The sequence below is a fragment of the Cebidichthys violaceus genome, unplaced genomic scaffold (assembly GCF_023349555.1).
Source record: "Cebidichthys violaceus isolate CVI_PGR_0920_01 unplaced genomic scaffold, fCebVio1.0.p SCAF_79, whole genome shotgun sequence".
In the NCBI taxonomy this organism is placed as follows: Eukaryota; Metazoa; Chordata; class Actinopteri; order Perciformes; family Stichaeidae; genus Cebidichthys; species Cebidichthys violaceus.
This window is the reverse complement of record NW_027176963.1, coordinates 68,402-87,568: the sequence shown is the minus strand read 5'-3', so window position 1 is coordinate 87,568 and position 19,167 is coordinate 68,402. Positions and strand designations below refer to the sequence as shown.

Below are 19,167 nucleotides of genomic sequence, written 5' to 3'. Positions count from 1 at the left end.
GAAAAACAACAACCAATGGCTTGTGTTGGTTTATCTCAGTTTACCGATCACAAAATGTACTCGGTTGAAGCTTCTGTCTGACCTCAATATTGTGTTCCCTTAAACCATAAAGGTAGAATAATGTTAATTGTTGCCATTTTTAATTTATCAAGCAAAAATGAGAAAAAAATGCCATCTTCCAACCACTGAAACGTGAGGATTTACTGCATTTTTCTGTCATTATAAACTGAATATTTAGAGTGTTGGGAGGGAGAAATTTTTTTTTTTTGAAGATGATTAATAGAAGGTAATGATAATAATTAGTTGCAACCCAATGTGCAAAAGCCTGGAGTTTAATTGTGTGAATGAGAAACATGTGGTGAAAATGTTGCTTAAATTGCACTTGAACACTTCTGACCACAAAACCCTTTTTTTTCCCTAAAGCTCAACCCTTAAACAGGACTCTGGAACCGCATCGTGTTCTCCAACGTCTCACCCAATAATATGCAACCGACCTGTTATTCCGCCGCGCCGAACGGAGACGACTGGCTCGTGACCCGCGAATCGCTCTCTGCTCAGGTCGACGTGAAATTACCTACTTTGGGTACCGTAGTTATTCCATCATGTGATTCATGGACTCATATTTTAGTCATGGTATTATTTTCATGCCTAAGGCTCCGACCTAGCAGGATTGGAAGTGGTGATAAATCCACGCCGATCAACTTTCACGTGGCCGCTCCGTTTTTTTTTTTTTTTTTTTCTTTCAGCCTTGGTTTTAACCTTGACTGCCCAGCCTTTTCCTTCCATATAAATATATATATATATGTGTATAGCTATATATCTCATGATACCATGTGTCAGGTTACTGAGAGTCTCTAGTGCCTTCTTCAGCACACCCACTCTCATGATGTCGAGCCGCAGCACTTTCTCAGGTGTGTCATTTTAACTGCGAGCCGGCGGCTGCACTGTGCTTCTGAGCTAAGCTAAGCTCCCCTAATGTACGGCCGTTTCACAAGAGATAAAGAGATAATGGCGTTCGCTTTTTTTTTGAGACCGATCCATAGTAACAGCCAGGATTTTAGAGTTTGGAGGTTGTGTGGCGCGTCTCTGTTGAAGTATGTGAACTTCTGCTTTGTTGCCTTCCCATTGTGTGTGCGTGTGTGTGTGTGTGTGTGTGTGTTTCGTAATCTGTCAATCTCTCCCACGGAGTGAGTTTGTTTTGCAGAACTGTGACCAGTATTTAGCCCACTATCCTCCTCTCATCTCCCCCTCTGCTGCTCATGTCATTTTACTTCCCAGCTCCCCACTGGCCGAGTAACAAAAGAATATGAAAGCGCCGCCGTTTCCATCTATTCTCCGTCCTTTGCTGCACTCTCAGTCGTATTGATTTTCCATTGTGTGTGTATGTGTGTGTCCGTGTGTATGCTAACTGTTCTGTGTGTGTGTGTGTGTGTGTGTGTGTGTGTGTGTGTGTCTGTCCGTAGGAAACCAGAGGATCTGTCCAGGGAGGTGATTCAGATCCAGCAGATAGAAATTTCTCTGAAAGAGCAGAACTACACACTCAACAGCCGGTAAAACACACACACACACACACACACACACACACACACACACACACACACACACACACACACACACACACACACACACACACACACACACACTTCTTCACACGCACACCAAATCTCTGCCTTCAGACTTTTTCCTCAACCTCTCACTCCCTTCCCCCATGTATCTATTAGAGCGTATCTCTGAGAAGTCCTTAATTGTCACAAAGTTAATTAAACTGGTCCTGATTCTGATAGCACTCCTGACAGTAACCACTGGTGTGTGTGTGTGTGTGTGTGAAGTGAGAGAGAGAGAGAGAGAGGGAGAGAGAGGGAGAGGGGGGATTCACTAATTAAACTTGTCCTGTTTAGGCAGAGGTGATGTCTGTAGGGAGGGCTGAGCGCATGCTCGGGTCTATTCGTGCTGCAGCTCAGTCCAGCTAAGAAAGCTTTCATTAGCTAACGAGCGTCTCTCTTCTGCTCAGCGTATTGGGCTCATTATGAAATATTAGAAACGGGAGAGCGCCGGGTGTGGGAGGGGATGAAGGGAGCGTGTTGCATAATTATTGTCCTATTGATCAGACCTGGCGCAAGTCGCTGCTGCAAATAATTTCTGGACGGCCGTCCCGGGCATTATTTGGTGAGGAGTATTGTTCTAAATTGACTATGAATTGATTCTCTTGGTTCTTCCCTGGTTCCCTGCCACCTGTTGTTTACCCCCCCCCCCCCCCCCCTCCCCCCCTCCCCTCAGTGTGAGGAGCGCCGAGCGTTCGCAGTCTGAGCTCCGTGCAGAGCTGTCCCAGCAGCGCAGCAAGACTCTGGAGGAGCAGAAGAAGAGGGAGGCGCAGGACGCTCTCGTCCGCCGGCTGCAGAAGAGAGTGCTGCTGTTAACCAAGGTGACGAACGCAAACGACAAGTCAGACATGCAGACACATCAACGAGCATTCAGACCCTGGGAGACGCAATGTTTCCGCCGTCGCACAATGCCAGAATTTTCCCTTTAACTCATCCGTGCCTGGAATTTAGAACAAATTCAAACAAAGTGAGTTTTTCCCCATCGTTCTTTATTTTTATATTTCACTAAAATACATTAGTTCCATCTGCCCAAAGACTATTATTGTGTTATAAGAAAATGACACAATCAATCAAGTAATTGGTGTCTATGAACTCGTAACAAGTTGAATAAGATATGCAGTGTAAAGGAATGGAAGTCATTTAATAATCATAATGTTTGTACTTTTCGTCATTTTTTTTTTTTTATTCTTTTGATTGTTGATAAAAGTACGATTGTTCATGTGATCTAAACATTTCAAAGTGAGTACGTACCAGATATCAAGAATTAAGCCCAATCAAAACAAAAGTGGCGTTTTTCTTCATGATACAAGTTATAGTCTTTGGGTACATACGGGTTCACTCAGGCAACATGAAGGCCCTTGAATCTCAAGGGCCTCCCCCCCGCCCTCGCCTTCTGATTGGTCTATGGAAGTCATGTGCCTCCTCTATCTATCTATCCATCTATCTTGCTTCCCCCTGCTCTGCAGTTCCTGACTAGACCTCCCCGTGATATTGATTTCTCACTGTGTGTAATTCCCGAGGTCAACATGCTCAGTCTGTTAGTACACAAATCACACACACACACACACACACACACACACACACACACACACACACACACACACACACACACACACACACACACACACCATAACTAAGCAGAGCTGCAGGCATGCTGAAAATATGACTCGGCCCGAGACTGATTTGACAGAGACCGCCTGCTCCCATTTTCACTTAACCAAGCATTCAGAGTTCTTTAACCATCCAGTCACGATGGACTTCAAGAAAATATCTGTTGCTTTGACCGCTTGCTTACGATTTTTGCTCAAACCCGCCCAATTGTTTGTAAAGTTACATAAAATGTAACGACGATAGCTGAGTGTATTAATGCCTTAAATCTATATTTTGGTTCTAACTTAATTTGGTTTAGGGCTGCAACCAATCGATGCTTATATTATTATAATGATGTAACACACCCAAAGCTATCATGGTCGTTGCTTCCTCAATCAAAGTAACCTCTTTGTATACAGTACGTTGTGCAATAACAACAGAATGAATGAATGAATCTGATAGGTGTCCTACCAGGAAATAAAACGGAGGAAAGCTGCAAATATCCACATTTAAAAAGAATTGACTTGAACTACAAATCCACTATCAAGTTGTTGTCAATCCCCAATCAACTATTCCATTAATCAACCAACCGTTTGAGCTTCGTACAGATCTCCTGTCCCCCCCCCCCCCCCCTCCTCTCTCCACCTGTGTGCCACACTTTGGCTCACAAATCAATGACGATCGAGTGCCTTGCTCAGCTGCATCTTGACAGCAGGTTGTTAAGGAAGCGGAGAAAAGAACAAATGTCCTCCTTCCCCTCTCTGCCACAAGGCCGTGACTCCCTCTCTGCTGCCGTTTGTCCCGCTCCGATGTTTTCTTCTAAACATACTTCAGCGAGACCGACTCGCTGACCCATTAGAGGCACCGTCACATCTTCACGCACCAGATAAAACAGTCGACATAAAAGCAATTTCCAAAAAAAAAAATAGATGATGAAGACGGCAGCGATAGTTTTATCGCCCTGTCCTCCCTGCGCCCTGTTTGTTTGTTTTTTAAAATTAGAGTTTTTATCGGAGAGGAGTCGACAGATTTTTGATTTAGATTGGCTGAATTTCATTGCACGTTAATAGACCGTAAATAGCCAGAGGGCCTTGCTGGTTCGGATTGGCAGCGCACACGCACACACACGCACACACACACACACACACACACACACACACACACACACACACACACACTGACCTCTAAATGTGTTTGTACCATTTTGACTTCTGTTCGGTCTGTCCTCCCGTCGGTCTTCTTCTTCTTCTCTCCCTTCCCGAGGTTCTCCCAGGATGCATTAGGAAATGTCGCGTGACGAACCGCGCCGCTTCGGAGCCAAAACTAATAAAGTTGAATTAAGCATGATTTCACATATAGTGTTTTTAAATGAACCCGACTCCGACATCTTTAACGTGATTACGTTGGTTTCGATCTTGGCTCATCACAGGCAGAATCTGATTAGGGTAATCACGTTTTGTTTTCAGATACAAGCCTGTGAGCTAATCTGACAGAGAAATTGCAGTCCATTATTCATACATTTTACAACCAGGAATTACAAGGTGCTTTCAAGCCGTTTAAAAAAAAAAAAAAAGACAGCATTACTCGGCAATCAACATATATTAGATGCAGTTATCTGAAATGGTACTCGCTGTTTTATTACCGTCAGCCCGAGTTTCATACGCGTCCCCCAAATTAGCCCCGTTAATAATAGACTGCTGAGCTTTCATTGACCCTCGCAATCCAAGGCTGGACCTAAGCAGCCCGGCTGTTTGCGTGACGTTTATTAAAAGCTCGGCTGCCACAGAGCGCAGCCCGCTTCGCTTTACGATGGAGAGGGAGGGGAGGAGACGCGTCGTTACGACGCTCCTGACTGACGTTGACTTTGCATCGATAAACGGGCCGTTTGCCAGCTTTTAAACCGATTAGTTCTCTCTCGCCAACCGGTACAAATGTACTATGTAGCGCATTACTTCAACGCAGTAATCATTTATCACAAGTTAAGGTTGCGTCAGGTACATTCTCCAGGCGTGTGACGGATTGTGCAATTTTTGAAATAAATGTTTATCACTAAATGGTGTTTTTAAAGTGTCCCAGATGATGAATCGGAGGCATTCATAATGTGTACATTAACTCAGTAAAATGTACAGTACAGTATGTACTTTTCCTTTCTCCTCAAACTTCAAATGTCAATAGAACGTATGTATTAACAGGTGGAGCATAGCAGAGTACTTATTCAAAGTGCTTTTAGAGAGTAATGGCAGTTAGTCGGAGTGAAGACGTGAGGATGTTTTCGTCCTCTCTTGAAGAGATGCACCTGCTTGATGTGTTGATTAACTGGACAGACAATGTTGAGGACACGTCTTTCGTTCAAGTATTTCAGAGGAGAGAATTATGTAGATTTTTTTAAAATTTTATTTTAATGACCTCGTCTTGTGTAAGAGAGACGAGGCAGCATGATATTATACGCTTAATTTCTCTGCTGGGACTGTCTGATTTTATTTCAAATTCATTATTTATCCTTTTTTTAATCTTTCGAGACATTTGTCTTTTTGATTCGAGTTATTACATGAGGAGGAACTGGGACGAGCACGACCGTGACCCGGAGCTTCTCTTGTCACCGCTCGGAGGAGAAAGGAGCAGCTGCCTCGTGCTTTTGTTCCTCATTTACAAAGGCATTCGCCCGTCATATTAACACACCAAACAGTCGTGCAAACTCGACGCAGACAAACCCGAAAAAGACATCAGAGAGCTTTGATATTCTCAATTCGCTCACTCTGTTACACGCAAACAGTACATATCTGATGGCACAACAGTCTACGCCGTGACTTTCTTCCTCCTCGGCTCCATGGAAATGTGTACCGCAGGATTTCCTGTTTGTTGTGTTAATGTTAATGTGTGTGTGTGTGTGTGTGTGTGTGTGTGTGTGTGTGTGTTCCAGGAGCGTGATGGAATGCGTGCCATACTGGAGTCCTATGACAGCGCGCTGGCACCCACGGAGTACTCTCCTCAACTCAGCAAACGCCTCAGAGAGGCAGAGGAAGTGCTGCAGAGGACCCAGAACCACAACACAGAGATGGAGGTGTGTGAGAGTGAGAGTGTGTGTGTGTGCGTGCGTGTGCGGGCTTGTGCACACGCATACACAAAAACGCCACTTGCGTTTAGAGTATCCTGGAACAAATTTGAATGTGAAGCAGTCATTTATGCACCTCCAAGCTGCCGGACAGTTTGTTTAGCGTCTCCGTTGAGTGACACTCCGCTTGCAGCTAAAGGCTCTGTGAATGTGTGGTGCTCGGCTGCTCCTTGTCGACACGCTCAGTGCTCTTGCTTAGTGGACAAATTGACAGATATCTGTGCTGAAAACTGATAAAACGGCACTTGCGGTGGACGGGGGGGGGGGGGGCGGCAATGTGAGCGACACTAATGGAATGTGAGAAGGCTAGAGTGTCCATTGTCTCAACATTGAATGAAGTTCACACTTTGGAGACAATATATGGTTGCCGCTGCCTCTGTTCCCCCTCCTCATCCTCTGTATCTCGGTAGGATAAGGACATTTTCATGGCTACGGGCTGAGGACAGTTGCGGCTGGAGGCATTATGTTTTTAGGTTGTCCGTCCGTCCGTCTGTCCGTCCATCCGTCCGTCCATCTGGTCCATTCTTGTGAACCTCTCAGAAATGCCTGAAGATAATTTTTTTAATTTTTTTTTTATAAATATGGCACAAACGTCCACCTCGACACAAGGATGAACCGATAAGAATTCGGTGGTCAGAAGTCACCGTCACCTCAAAAAAACTTTTTTTTTTCGCCATAACTCAAGAAATGATAATTATGACAACATACAACCATGAGGCGGTAATTCTAGTTTTGTATTTATATATTTTTCCTTTGCTTCAGAGCCAGCTGACCAAAGCACAGGAGGAGACGGGGACTTTAAAACTGCAGCTGCAAACCGTAAGAATACACTCACTCACTCACTCACTCACTCGCTCGCTCACTTGCTCACTCACTCACTCGCTCGCTCCCTCACTCCCACGCGTGCTATTTGTAGCTTTTCATTCTGCTAGGTACAGACAAAATGCATTGTTTCCTTACATTGTTTAACATATTTGACCCTAATTAACTTCTATTCGTTTTCCACCCGTAGCTAACAAAAGAAGCATGGATGCATAAAGTAAAATGTTTATGAAAGCCATAGAAATCTTAATTAGTACTTCATGATTAGTCATTGTAACCTCAGCCATTAGCGCTTATCCGCTTGAATACGTCTGTGACTAACGTGCTGACTAACAGGATTTGTGCCAAACTATGAAGTTGGTCCCGTCGACCCTTTTTCACTTCTTTACCATCTGGATTTGTATTTCTGGTATTAGTACAGTAGCTCTCCTGCGTTGAGCGCCGCCTCTTTTCTCTTACTGTCTGAAGCGACGCTAATTGACGGGTGACGAGAAGCCACACTACCAATATTGGAACGAATTTACACACAAACTAGATGAAAACTGAAACCGGTGTATGCACAGTATTAGAAGACTATATTACTGAAAAATATACACATTGTGTGTGTAGGTATGTAGTTCACGAGTATCGGATCTGTACTCTTCTGAACCGTTCTGGGGAATGAAGAAATAGCATTGGGATATATATTTTTCTTAATTAAGGGTTTGATTAGCGAAGAGTTACAGAAAAGAAGTCTACGTTTTAAAATATGGTATAAAACCGGGATAAAGAAAAGGGTTGGCAGGTATGACCTAACCTCTCTTACACACTGTGTGATTCTGCCTCTTGTTCTACGATCGCCCTTCGTTTTGTGGCTCCTTGTTTCCGGGGAGACATCAACACAGCCATGGCAATGAATATTGACGCGTGAAATCCACCTGTCTGGTAGAGCAGTAATTACTTCTACGTCTGGGTAAAGACTGGGAGGGAGGATGAGCTGCGAGACGGACAGATGCTCTCTGAAAAAAAAAAAAATAAGAAGAGGAAAACGGCTGTGCAAATGGAAATGAGGGCTAATTGCAGACAGGAGAGTGAGATTGGGGCGAAAACTACAGACAAAAAAAAAAAAAGAAAGTACTAGAGGGGAAAAAAAAGATTGTGACATTGTAAAAATGGTCGGTTTTGCTAATGGTGTATAAATGATGTAGCCGTTTTGTCTGGACGCCTGTCTGGAAAAGATAGCGGCACACCGGAATAGAGTCCTCGGGCTCTATCTGCGGCCAGAAGGTTTGTGCAAGGCAGGCAGCCAGAGGTGATCTGATGTGAGTGCAGCAGGCCCATCGTCTCCTGTCTGTGCAGGTGGAGCTGGAGCTGGAGTCTCTAAAGAAGCAGCAGGCCTCTGCTGCTGATAGCAGCTCTTCAGGGACCAAAGAGGAGGTCAGCATACTCAGGTAGTTAGAGCGCACACACACACACACACACACACACACACACACACACACACACACACACACACACACACACACACACACACGATTAATGCATATACAAGGCAAGGGTATATATATAAAAGAGTGGATTAACTGTGAGCAGAGCTGGATTACCCTACTGAGTTAACAATTTGCATAGTCGTTATATTAATAAACTGGTGTGTGTGTGTGTGTGTGTGTGTGTGTGTGTGTGTGTGTGTGTGTGTGTGTGTGTTCTTCAGACAGAAAATTGAAGATTTGGAGGCAGAGCGCCAGCGTTTGGAGCAGCAGAACAACGTTCTGGAGATGAGACTGGAGAGACACAACCTACAGGTAGGCAACCGCTTTCATGTGATGGATTTACTCGTCTGGCACAGAGGAACCCCCCCCCCCCCCCGAGGACTCGTATGACATTGCAGATTGATTCACTCAAACACTCGCCGTATCTGACAGTTTTTCCAAGTGCAATCAGGTACACACAGGTGGGTTTCCGGCAGAAAAGTTGCAGGACCTGTGGTTGATTTTAAAAATCCTGCTTTATTGGCTGAAGGGATTAGAGTGGAACTGGCTGAAATGAAATGAATCCTTGTTGGTAACATCACTAACACACACATGGATGTCTGTGTGCATCTAATCCAGCTACTTTCATCTAGCAAAGTTACTTAATTAACTCCCTAAGTTATCCCCGATCCCTTCTCCTTTTAAATTGAGTGTGTGTGTGTGTGTGTGTGTGTGTGTGTGTGTGTGTGTGTGTGTGTGTGTGTGTGTGTGTGTGTGTGTGTGTGTGTGTGTGTTTCATCTCATCTCAGCCAGGTCCTCTTAACTCCCCTGACTCATACTGTACCAAACTAAGCCTACCAGGGCACTTTAATGAAACGTGTGTGTGTGTGGGCAAGCGTGTTGGTTCCATTTAGCCGCGGGGTGAATGAAATCCATGTGTTCTCAAGCATGACCACCACTTTTAAGGCAATTGACAACTGAGTGTGTGTGTGTGTGTGTGTGTGTGTGTGTGTGTGTGTGTGTGTGTGTGTGTGTGTGTGTGTGTGTGTGTGTGTGTGTGTGTGTGTGTGTGTGTGTGTGTGTGTGTGTGTGCGCGTGTGTGTGTGTGCGTGCGCACATATACAGGTTTCAAGGTTGCGCGGTCAATGGATCAGGTCAGTTCTTAGGAGTCATTTTTATGACTCCTCCACGGTCTGATGCACACAGAGAGAGACCTCCACATCAGACCCAGTGAGGAGATGAGTGACTGAATGGCGACGCGTTTGAAAGGAGAAATAAATGGCTGAATGAATAGGCATGAAAGAGGTATGGAATTGAATGCTTGAATGAATTGACAGCGGGGTTTTTTTTTTTTTTTCATTACATCAACTTGCATGTCAGATCGTTGTAGCGTAACCCGGTCGTTTCCGCCCCGTCTTTATATTGACATCACGCTGACGGGTGTGACTGTCAACCACTCAGATTACCGGCGTAATGAGACTGCTTTTTATGGACTCGTGCTCCATCATTCCCACCAGTAATCTGACAGCAGGCACTCCTGAGAAATTCTGATACCATTCATCCGCTTGACAAGTAATATATGTGTTGCACAATGGACATTTAAAGAGATACGACTAATGCATCTGATTTTAAATCCGCATCCTGCAATTATGAAGTAATCATCAGGCGTATGGCGGTGTCACATTTTCATGCTACGATTGAACACTTTGTAATACTGCTCTCAGATATATCTGTAGCTAACTATAAGCTAATGATATGCTTTAGGGGCGGGGCTACATTGTGACTGACAGGTCGCTGCTGCTTCCAGAGCCGTATACGGCGTCTCTACACGTCTCTCGTCCGCATTCTAAACGTGCTCACAAAAACAAAGATGGCGACTCGAGGCCTCAAAACCGCAGTCCACAAACCATGTTTTTTTTTTCTTCTCTTTTTCATTCCAAACATTCATTATTGATGACAGACAAGTAAACACCATTAGGTCCCGTTTGTGTTCCCACCACCTACTCGGTTGTGTGGAGGCTCTATGAGTTGCTTTCAGGTGCTACTTGTTAGTTATTGTGCGGCAGAGAGGAGCAAAATATAAACATGAGAAATTCTTGTTTTATGGGCTAAAACAGTGACGGAGTAGATTGGAGTAGCTGGATGATTGTTGTGTTTAATTTTGAAGGGTGGTTTTTAAGGGTGTTTCCTCCAAATCTCTCTGCCATGGCCGACTTAAAGAAACAGTCAGTCTTATTATGACGAACAATTTCATTTGAAGAGTTTTCAGAACCCGCCTCTCCTCTTACTTTACATTGCCCCTCCCTCTGTGGTTTGGACCCGGTTTACTTTCTTGTGAGAAACAGCAGCTATTAAGTAATCTGATATAATTCTATTCCAATTCCTCTTTTTGTTGTTACTCTCTGATTTTAGTTTTCTTTGCACTGCCGGCTAGTGGACCTGATACAGCTGTGCTCCAGCTGTCACGCCGGTGTCTAGACAAAGATAGTTGTTGCCATTGCAAGAGGTTGCATCAACGTAGTCTCTCTGCTGTACGTGTGCTGACGTGGGCATCCCCTACTGTAGTACTCAGCAACATTATGATTATGTCTTCATTGTCCGATAGATAGGTGTTATGTTTCATCTAGTCCTATGTCTCTATTTTGTCTTGACTGGCATTCTTTGTGGCTCAGGTAAGGTTTCTTAGTAGATCTTTCGTCCAAAATACACGGAGCACGGAGGCAACGCGCCACAGCGCTGGGATGGAGCAGGACTTTACCTGCTACAGACTACAGTGTCTTTGTAGCGGGAGGTTGCTTGCCAGCTTCACTGTGTGCATAATGAGTCTCCAAACCCAATAATGCCGTTGATTATGCTGCATTATTGCATTATCTGGAAGCGTAGGCTATGTAGATATACAGCATCATGGAAACACATTGATTTAATAATCTTTTTTTTTTATGTAAAAATATAAAAACACCAGAAACATTCCTGCCAGTAAAGCTCATTTGAGTCTGATCACAATTGACGGATGTGTTTTGGCTGTTAATCTGTGCGCCTGCTGTTCTAGTGATGTCACGTGAAGGTTTTCATTTGAATGGCGGTTACCTATTTAAAGGTTTAATCCAAAGCTGAAATCACGGAAACAGTTCAAGCATTAAATATAGGTGAACATATGACTGAATGTGTCATTTAGGCCCGCAGACAACCGTGAGGCTGCATTCTTTTGCTTTTTGGTGCTAAAAAATATAGTTCATCCTGAATGTGGAGCTTTTTTTGGCAACGTGGCAAGTTGATGTTCTGCTCTTCATAATGTATTGGCAAGTGGACACCGGTTAATTGCCAGCAGCTGACACCCTGACGCGCCAGGGAAAATAAAATCTCGGACCAATAAAACAACACTTACCACTTTTATTACTAATTTCCTTTGGGCAACATTGTCCCCGCTATATTTCACCGAGACGTTTGAATACGGTATTGAAGGCGGCTATTTACCAATGTCCTCTTTTGACCGGCGGATCCTTAAATTAATGAGGCTGTTCTGGCATTCTGTGGACAGTTGAGCTCAGATTGATGATGATGATTGGTGGCTGAAGGACGGCGGCAACAATCGAGGGCGAGAAGGAGGCGTCTTTTCGATCCGGTTAGGGTGTAAGTGTCCCCACATCGCAACCAGCCTTCCACATCCCAACCTTCATTTTGAATTCGTCTAAACCTTTTGAGAGCCTTCCCTTTTTAGAGACTTTGAAGCTTCTGTTCCCGTGTTTGTACCTCAGTAACTACCGACGGAAGCTCCGATCCCCACCAGACGGCGGCGTGTCTTTCCATCACCCATCACCGGTCTGGCATGTAGGGAGTTGTGTGCATTTGGTATGGAAAACTTGACGTTTCTGTATGAAACTGCAAACAGCCTTCAGACTTTTTGAGCCAAAGAGATGATGTCAGCGCTGCTCCGCTCTTACCCAGTAAAGCGGTGAAGTGATACGAGACGTCAGAAAAGAGATACCCCCCCCCCCCCTACAAGCCTGCTCAGTGTAAGATGCAATTTGAGAGTGAAATGTCAGTAACGACAGATGCGCCTCGGCTATACTCCCAAATGTACGGGTACAGCGACGGCTGCTGACACCATGTCGTTCGTGGACGTCCGCTCAGAACCATCGCCTAATCATTGACCCGTCGACCCTATGAGTTACAGCTATGTCTTGTCCTACAAATGAATATTTCGGCGAGAAAACGGAGAAAAGCCATCCGTCCAGTGGCAGGCACAGCAACCTGGGAGTCCAATTACCATCAAAAAAGACTCAAAGGTCACTCCCAACACTTGGTTACGTACAGGTGAGATGGTTCAACGTGATCAGAGTTTGATGAGGAAGAGGAGGACATATTGCACATTGCAGTTACTCCTCAGGGAGCGTTCGGTACTTGTTTAAGAGGTGTGATAATAAGGGGGAAGAGGACAGACCTCGCAGCGCAGTCTACCATGGAAGAGTCTGCCGCTCTGCAGACCTTTTTTTTTTTTTTCAACCTTTTTGGCCTTTGCCTTGTGTATCCATAAACTCTCAAAGGCTCAGGTCCCTGTGGCAGAGCCCACCAGAAGTTCTGGTGCTCATACTGCATGATATGAAGAGCTCTTCAGCTCCACCTTTACCAGGCCCTTTCAGCCTGGGGTCCTGCACCAGGCTGAAAGTCCTCTCAGCAGTCTCAAAGTACAGCTTGGCTGCTGTTTCTTCTTGCCGTCATGGTTTTTGGAGGGAACGGGTCTACTCTTCTGTGAAAAGGCCCAGAGGGCTGTAATCTGTCTCCAGACCTTTTCCTGCTTCTTGGGATTTAGCGATCGATCTGTGGACCCTCACAATACCTGGAGAAGCAACATGGTGATATTCATGCCCTGCCAGTGCAACTTGCCAGTACTAGAGTTGCACCACGGAAACAAGTTCACCTTCAGGCCTTTACACACCAGGCATGTTTCTTTTTCTTCGTGCGATTCATTTCCACGTCAATGAATTTTTTTTGTAACTTTTGTTTTTGTCATACTTTCTGCTTTTACGAATTTATTCAAACTTTTTTTTTTTTTTATTGAAAAATTGTTGCAACTGTCGCAAATTTGCATCGCTGCCACTATAAATAGTTTATTCGTCACGCCCGAAAGACGACCGCCTCGCTCTGACCTGTGGATCTTGGAGACCTCCAGCTTTGACCCTACTGCTCATCAGAACAGCATGTTCTCTTCTCAGTTTGTGCTTTGCATGCGTGTCTGAGCCTAAAGAATCTCAATGGAGTTTTCGACCTGTGGAGCCGTTTTTGTACGAGTGATTCCCCGTTTTTCTTCATCATGCCCATGTGCGCACACGGGTGACGCCGTCACACTCTTCCACTGATAAACTTGTGTCTGTAACACTCCAAGCAACAAAGACGACGACGACTGCAAGTAAACATGGATGGAAACAAACAAGGAATACTTTAAATATCTTCTTTGCGAATATTTTACGAGGCGGGAAATGCACTCGACACGTTTGTTAGATCTCAAGGATGCACACAAGGCTTTTTGGTGAGTGACACTGAATGTAAACATGACTTCTGTTGATTTACAAGAAAGCTCCGCGGGGTCTCTTCTACCAAGCATTTCATCAAAGGATGTCGGATGTTTGTGTCGTGGACTAAGCCTCGCGCATTACCAGGCAAATCTTTCTCAGTGTTAAGGGGAATGCTGTTGCACATCTGCCATTACTCCTCCACTTCATTTGTCTTATTACTACCTATGACGTCTGAGCAGCGGCTAGCTGGTCGTCCTCAAATTCAGCCCACGTAGGAAAACCCACTGAAGAGTAACCTCCACCTAGAGTCCTCCATGGCGCCCGCTTAGCAACTGCTCCGCGTTCACACCCAGCCCGTATCACAAAGAGCCACAGTGGGATTTCTGCTTGTGGCGATTGCTCTTTTATTGACATCACACTGTTGCCGAGGAGCAGTTATCAGTAGCTTGCCTCTCGAGGTGCACTGCGTGATGCACATGTGCCGTATTTAATCCCCCCCCCATATGTGATATATGGAGACAACCGTGTCTGGACATTGCCTCGAACAATGTTTCCGCATTGTTGCCATCAACTAATACACAGTACAGTATTCATGAACATCTTGACAAAATCTTTGTATACAATTTTAGGATGGGTTATAACAATAATTTATTTTGACTAGATTTCTGTCATTGCAGTTGTAAGTTTACAACACAAACTCTCATTACATTTATGTTATATTACATCCAGGTTTGATAACAGAAAAAAACAAAACTTGTAGCTCTGTAAATTTCAAAACTTGAAACGGGGAACAATGGATCCATGTGAATCTACACTGTAAACACAGAGGACACCGTCATGTCTGCGGCTGGTTGTCTCTCAGGACAATATGGACATTAAGACGGTAGAGTAGGAGTGTTTTTAACACATCTGTACATTGTTGTAAATCAAAGTCAGAAAATAATTAATACCGTTAAAGTGACATAACGGTTACATTTATTCAAATTTTTATCGAAACAAAAAAGAGTTTTTAATGAATTTTTTTTTTTTTTTTTTTTTTACTCTTGTTGCATTACAACCTGGTATTTAAATGTTTTTTTTTAATTGAATTTTATGTAATTGACCTGCACACATTAACTGTAAGTGGACGTAGTCATCGTGATGTCACCCATTGATTTGTGGACTGATGTTTTGAAGCCTCGAGTTTGGCGAAATGGTCGTCGCCATCTTGGCTTTTTGCAACCAGTGAATGAAATTAACTGTCAATCACAGTAAGCCCCGCCCTAAAGCACACCCTGCTTTATGGTCTGTTTGACTCTAAATGGACCATAATTCACTAAATGAACATCATGTTGTATTGAAGAAGACTTGAAACTAGAGATTGAGACCATGAACTCATGTTTACTACGTTTAGTCATCTTCTCATAGACTTCAATCCAATCAGACTTCTTTTTGCAACCAGAGAGTCGCCCCCTGCTGGCAACAGAATGGGAGAAGCACCAGGGGGTTGAATACTGTGGAGTTCATTTGTAAAGGGGAGGGGGCCCCCGATGTGTTTCTGGGTGATGTGACTCAAAAGAAGAGGTTGGCCTCTCCAGTGTCTCCCCAATTCAACCTCTCACTCTTTCAGTTCGTGGGGTTTATCGGTGAGCTTTTGTTACTTTTTTTTTGATGGTAGCCCTTCTGCTCACTCACCCACCATTAGTGTGTCACCTGTTCCATCAGCGACTCCTGTGTCCCCTGTGGTCGGTGCAGTATTTAGTATATAAGTGGTTGTTTCAGAGAGATTTGTTCAGCGGTGTTAAAAACAGACATTGTTCCCCTGGACTGTGATCTCTCTCCCTCTATGCCTCTCTCTCTCTCTTTCTCTCTTTCTTTCTTTCTCTCTCTGTCTCGCTCTCGCTCTCGCTCTCTCTCTCTCCCTCTATGCCTCTCTTTCTCTCTCTCTCTCTCTCTCTCTCTCTCTCTCTCTTTCTCTCTCTCTCTCTCTCTTTCTCGCTCTCGCTCTCTCGCTCTCTCGCTCTCCCTCTATGCCTCTCTCTTTCTCTCTCTCTTTCTCTCTCTCTCTTTCTCTTTCTCTCTTTCTCTTTCTTTCTCTCTCGCTCGCTCACTCGCTCGCTCGCTCGCTCTCTCTCTCTCTCTCGCTCGCTCGCTCACGTCGCTCTCGTCTCTCTCTCTCTCTCTCTCTCCCTTTCTCTCTCTCTCTCTCCCTTTCTCTCTCTCTCTCTCTCCCTTTCTCTCTCCTCTCTCTCTCTCTCTCTCTCTCTCCCTCTCTCTCTCTACCTCTTACTCTCTATTTTCCCTTCATAACATAACTACTCTACTCTCTGGTATTAGATGTGTTGTTATTGTTGTTCTATGAATAAGAGATACGTAGCCTTGGGCACTTAGAGTGGCTCTCCACCTTGCTGCACTGTAAATACTGTGTGGAAGAGCAGACTGAATATATGCATGTAAATACACGCACACACACACACACGCACACACACACACACACACACACACCACACACACACACACACACACACACCACAAAACAGGCCAACTGTAATATGAAGCAGTTTGCTAACATCCACTTTAAAACTCAGGCAATTTGGCGTTTTTCTGATGTTGCGGCGGCAAACTAAATTATAATTCATAAACACAAAGTGCACCGCTTTCCCTTTTTTTCTTCTCAAACACAGACTTGCATGTGCAGTGAAAGGTAATGATACCTTTTTGCATTCTTATAAATGATTCTCTCTGTTTGTACTTTTAGATTTTATGTTTTCTGTTTCAGTGGATCGTACTTAATCACCTGATTACTTTTTACTTTTTTTTTTCTGCACAAAAGGTAAAAATGGATGAAGACATGAAAATGGCCTTTTTTTCCCCCCATTTCCTCACTTTATTGTGATACATGAGGAGAGTTCAACCAATTAAAAACAGATTATGCTATTTCTTGGCTTGCTCTGAAAGCGATGCGCTTTAATGCCAAAGAGAAATACATTTCCTTTGTTATTGCTGTTGAGCAGTCAATTAAAACTTTGCCCCCCGGCTCAGTCCAGGCATCTCAAAAAAAGTAAAGTATGAATTCCACGGCCAAATCATTCTAATTTCCCTTCGCTTGGCCTAATTTCAAGGAAGTATGTTTGTGAGAGTTCTTTTCGCTTTTTGACAGCGTGTAGCTGTTGGCTGCGTTTTGAGGACTTGACTCTTCTTTTTTGCGCCGGGTTTACAGCTCTAATCTACATATCTGTCTCACACTATCTGGCTCTCCCTTCTATTTTCTCTGGCTGTTTATCACGACACACCCATACAGAGGCATCCTCGAATAAACCCTCCATATACAGATGTAGGACTTCAAAAGACTTACGCAGGAAGCAAATAAGCCTTGACTTATCTGGCTGTGTGTGTGTGTGTGTGTGTGTGTGTGTGTGTGTGTGTGTGTGTGTGTGTGTGTGGTGTGTGTGTGTGTGTGTGTGTGTGTGTGTGTGTGTGTGTGTGTGAGTGTGTGTGTGTGTGTGTGTGTGTGCGCGCGCGCGTGTGCAGTCCGGTTGAAAATGTTGTGGTATAAATACACGCATTCTCATTTTAGAAAAGCTCAATCACTCCGTTCCTTTTTTTTAAATCATACAAAGCGTTGTTTGAAAGCGTGCGAGGCTTTTCCCCCTCTTCATCCATGCTGCTGCTTTTCCTCTCCGCTGTAGGCAACGTCGCCCTCTTTGTTTCTACCGTGTTCTTTTCTGTGTCCCGCTTCACCATTTCTCCTCGTCTGCTTCTTGCTCTCCCACACGCCCGCAGTTTATTTGGCAACAGTCGCCCGGGGGCACGTGGAATCTAATTTAGCCAGTAATCAAGAGCTGAGATTGGTGTGTGTGTGTGTGTGTGTGTGTGTGTGTTCCTGTTCTGTGTGCGTCTCCTTTTATTGCATTAAGCTAAGATTGACTCTTCTCATTTTACCCAGACCTTATAGAGTCACAAGCAAACGGAGTAAGAAAAGAAGGAAATCATGTGTTCAAAACGAAACGTTCCCATTTTAGCTTTTGCTTCTTATTCTGTGTGTGTTTTTTTTCTCTTCTCATCCATCTGTATTCTCCACGCATTGGATGTTATGTAATTTGCTGTTAGTCTGTTTTGATGATTACATTTTGGACTGTAGTGAAATATAGTAATGGCATCAAACTCCCTGTTGCCAGGGTTTTAGTTTCAGTAAATGAAACATTTACTAAAACTATTTGAATTGCTTATTCCTTCATTGTGTGTGTGTGTGTGTGTGTGTGTATATATATATATATATATATATATATATATATATATATATATATATATATATATATATATATATATATTAACTTCACATATGTGTGTTTCTAAGCTTGAAACGCAAGCAGCGCATTAAATGCTCCTTTGCGTTGGCTGTAAATCAGAGCGGGGCGTTCTGCTGCTGTGGTGGACGGCGCTCTGTGCTGAGGGCAAAGAGGAGCACGCTGGGAAATAAAGCAGGTAGGCAGTGTGACGCTCATAACTTCACTGTGTGCTCCTGTAGCCTCTGCAGAGAGGATTTTTTTTTTTTTTGGCAGGCTAGGCAAAGCGGACCAGTCACAGGTTGCACAGAAAATAAACATCTTTTGTTGGAGATGAGGCTGCTCGTTTGAATTCCAAATGCCCCCCCGTCTCCTACACAACGGAGCCGCTTCACCCGTGAGCGTAAGCCGCCGTGAATTTCCATCCACCTGTTTTTAAAGTAAGGTTTCATTCTGGAAACGCCGGAAAAAAACGAGATATTTCACAAAACATTTTAAGCTTGGCTGAGCTTGAAAAGTCAGGGTTCAGATGAAAATATAATGGGACGAAGTGCAATGGAGGACAGACTTTGCCGATAAATCAAAACGTACGTGAAGCATGTGCTTTATTTATTTAAGATATGTGTGCACCAGTGTGGAGACTGCTTCACGCGTTCATTTGAAGAAGGTTCCAAACAAACGGCGCAAACCCGACCCGTCGTTCCACGTTCTCTTAGTTGCGTCGTTACGCAGTGCGACGGGAGAACTGGCGCCACGAGCCGCTTTACCTGAGGACATTCGCACTTCCTTTTGCTAATTTTCTGGAACATTCGGATA

General features: G+C 44.2%; 1 protein-coding gene across 2 annotated transcripts in view; it reads left to right on the top strand.

Moving 5' to 3' along the window:
- The window catches only part of mad1l1 (mitotic arrest deficient 1 like 1), a 47,485-nt gene that overhangs the window by 5,212 nt on the left and 23,106 nt on the right, over nt 1-19,167 (top strand). The window contains exons 10-15 of one of the 2 annotated variants that reach the window (XM_068737430.1): nt 1,464-1,550; nt 2,278-2,422; nt 6,112-6,252; nt 7,066-7,122; nt 8,464-8,555; nt 8,816-8,906. In XM_068737430.1, coding sequence (XP_068593531.1) covers nt 1,464-1,550; nt 2,278-2,422; nt 6,112-6,252; nt 7,066-7,122; nt 8,464-8,555; nt 8,816-8,906 — 613 coding nt within the window. Of the gene's footprint in view, nt 1-565; nt 1,551-2,277; nt 2,423-6,111; nt 6,255-7,065; nt 7,123-8,463; nt 8,556-8,815; nt 8,907-19,167 lie in introns of those variants that run through there. The other variant, XM_068737431.1, reaches the window with a different exon arrangement.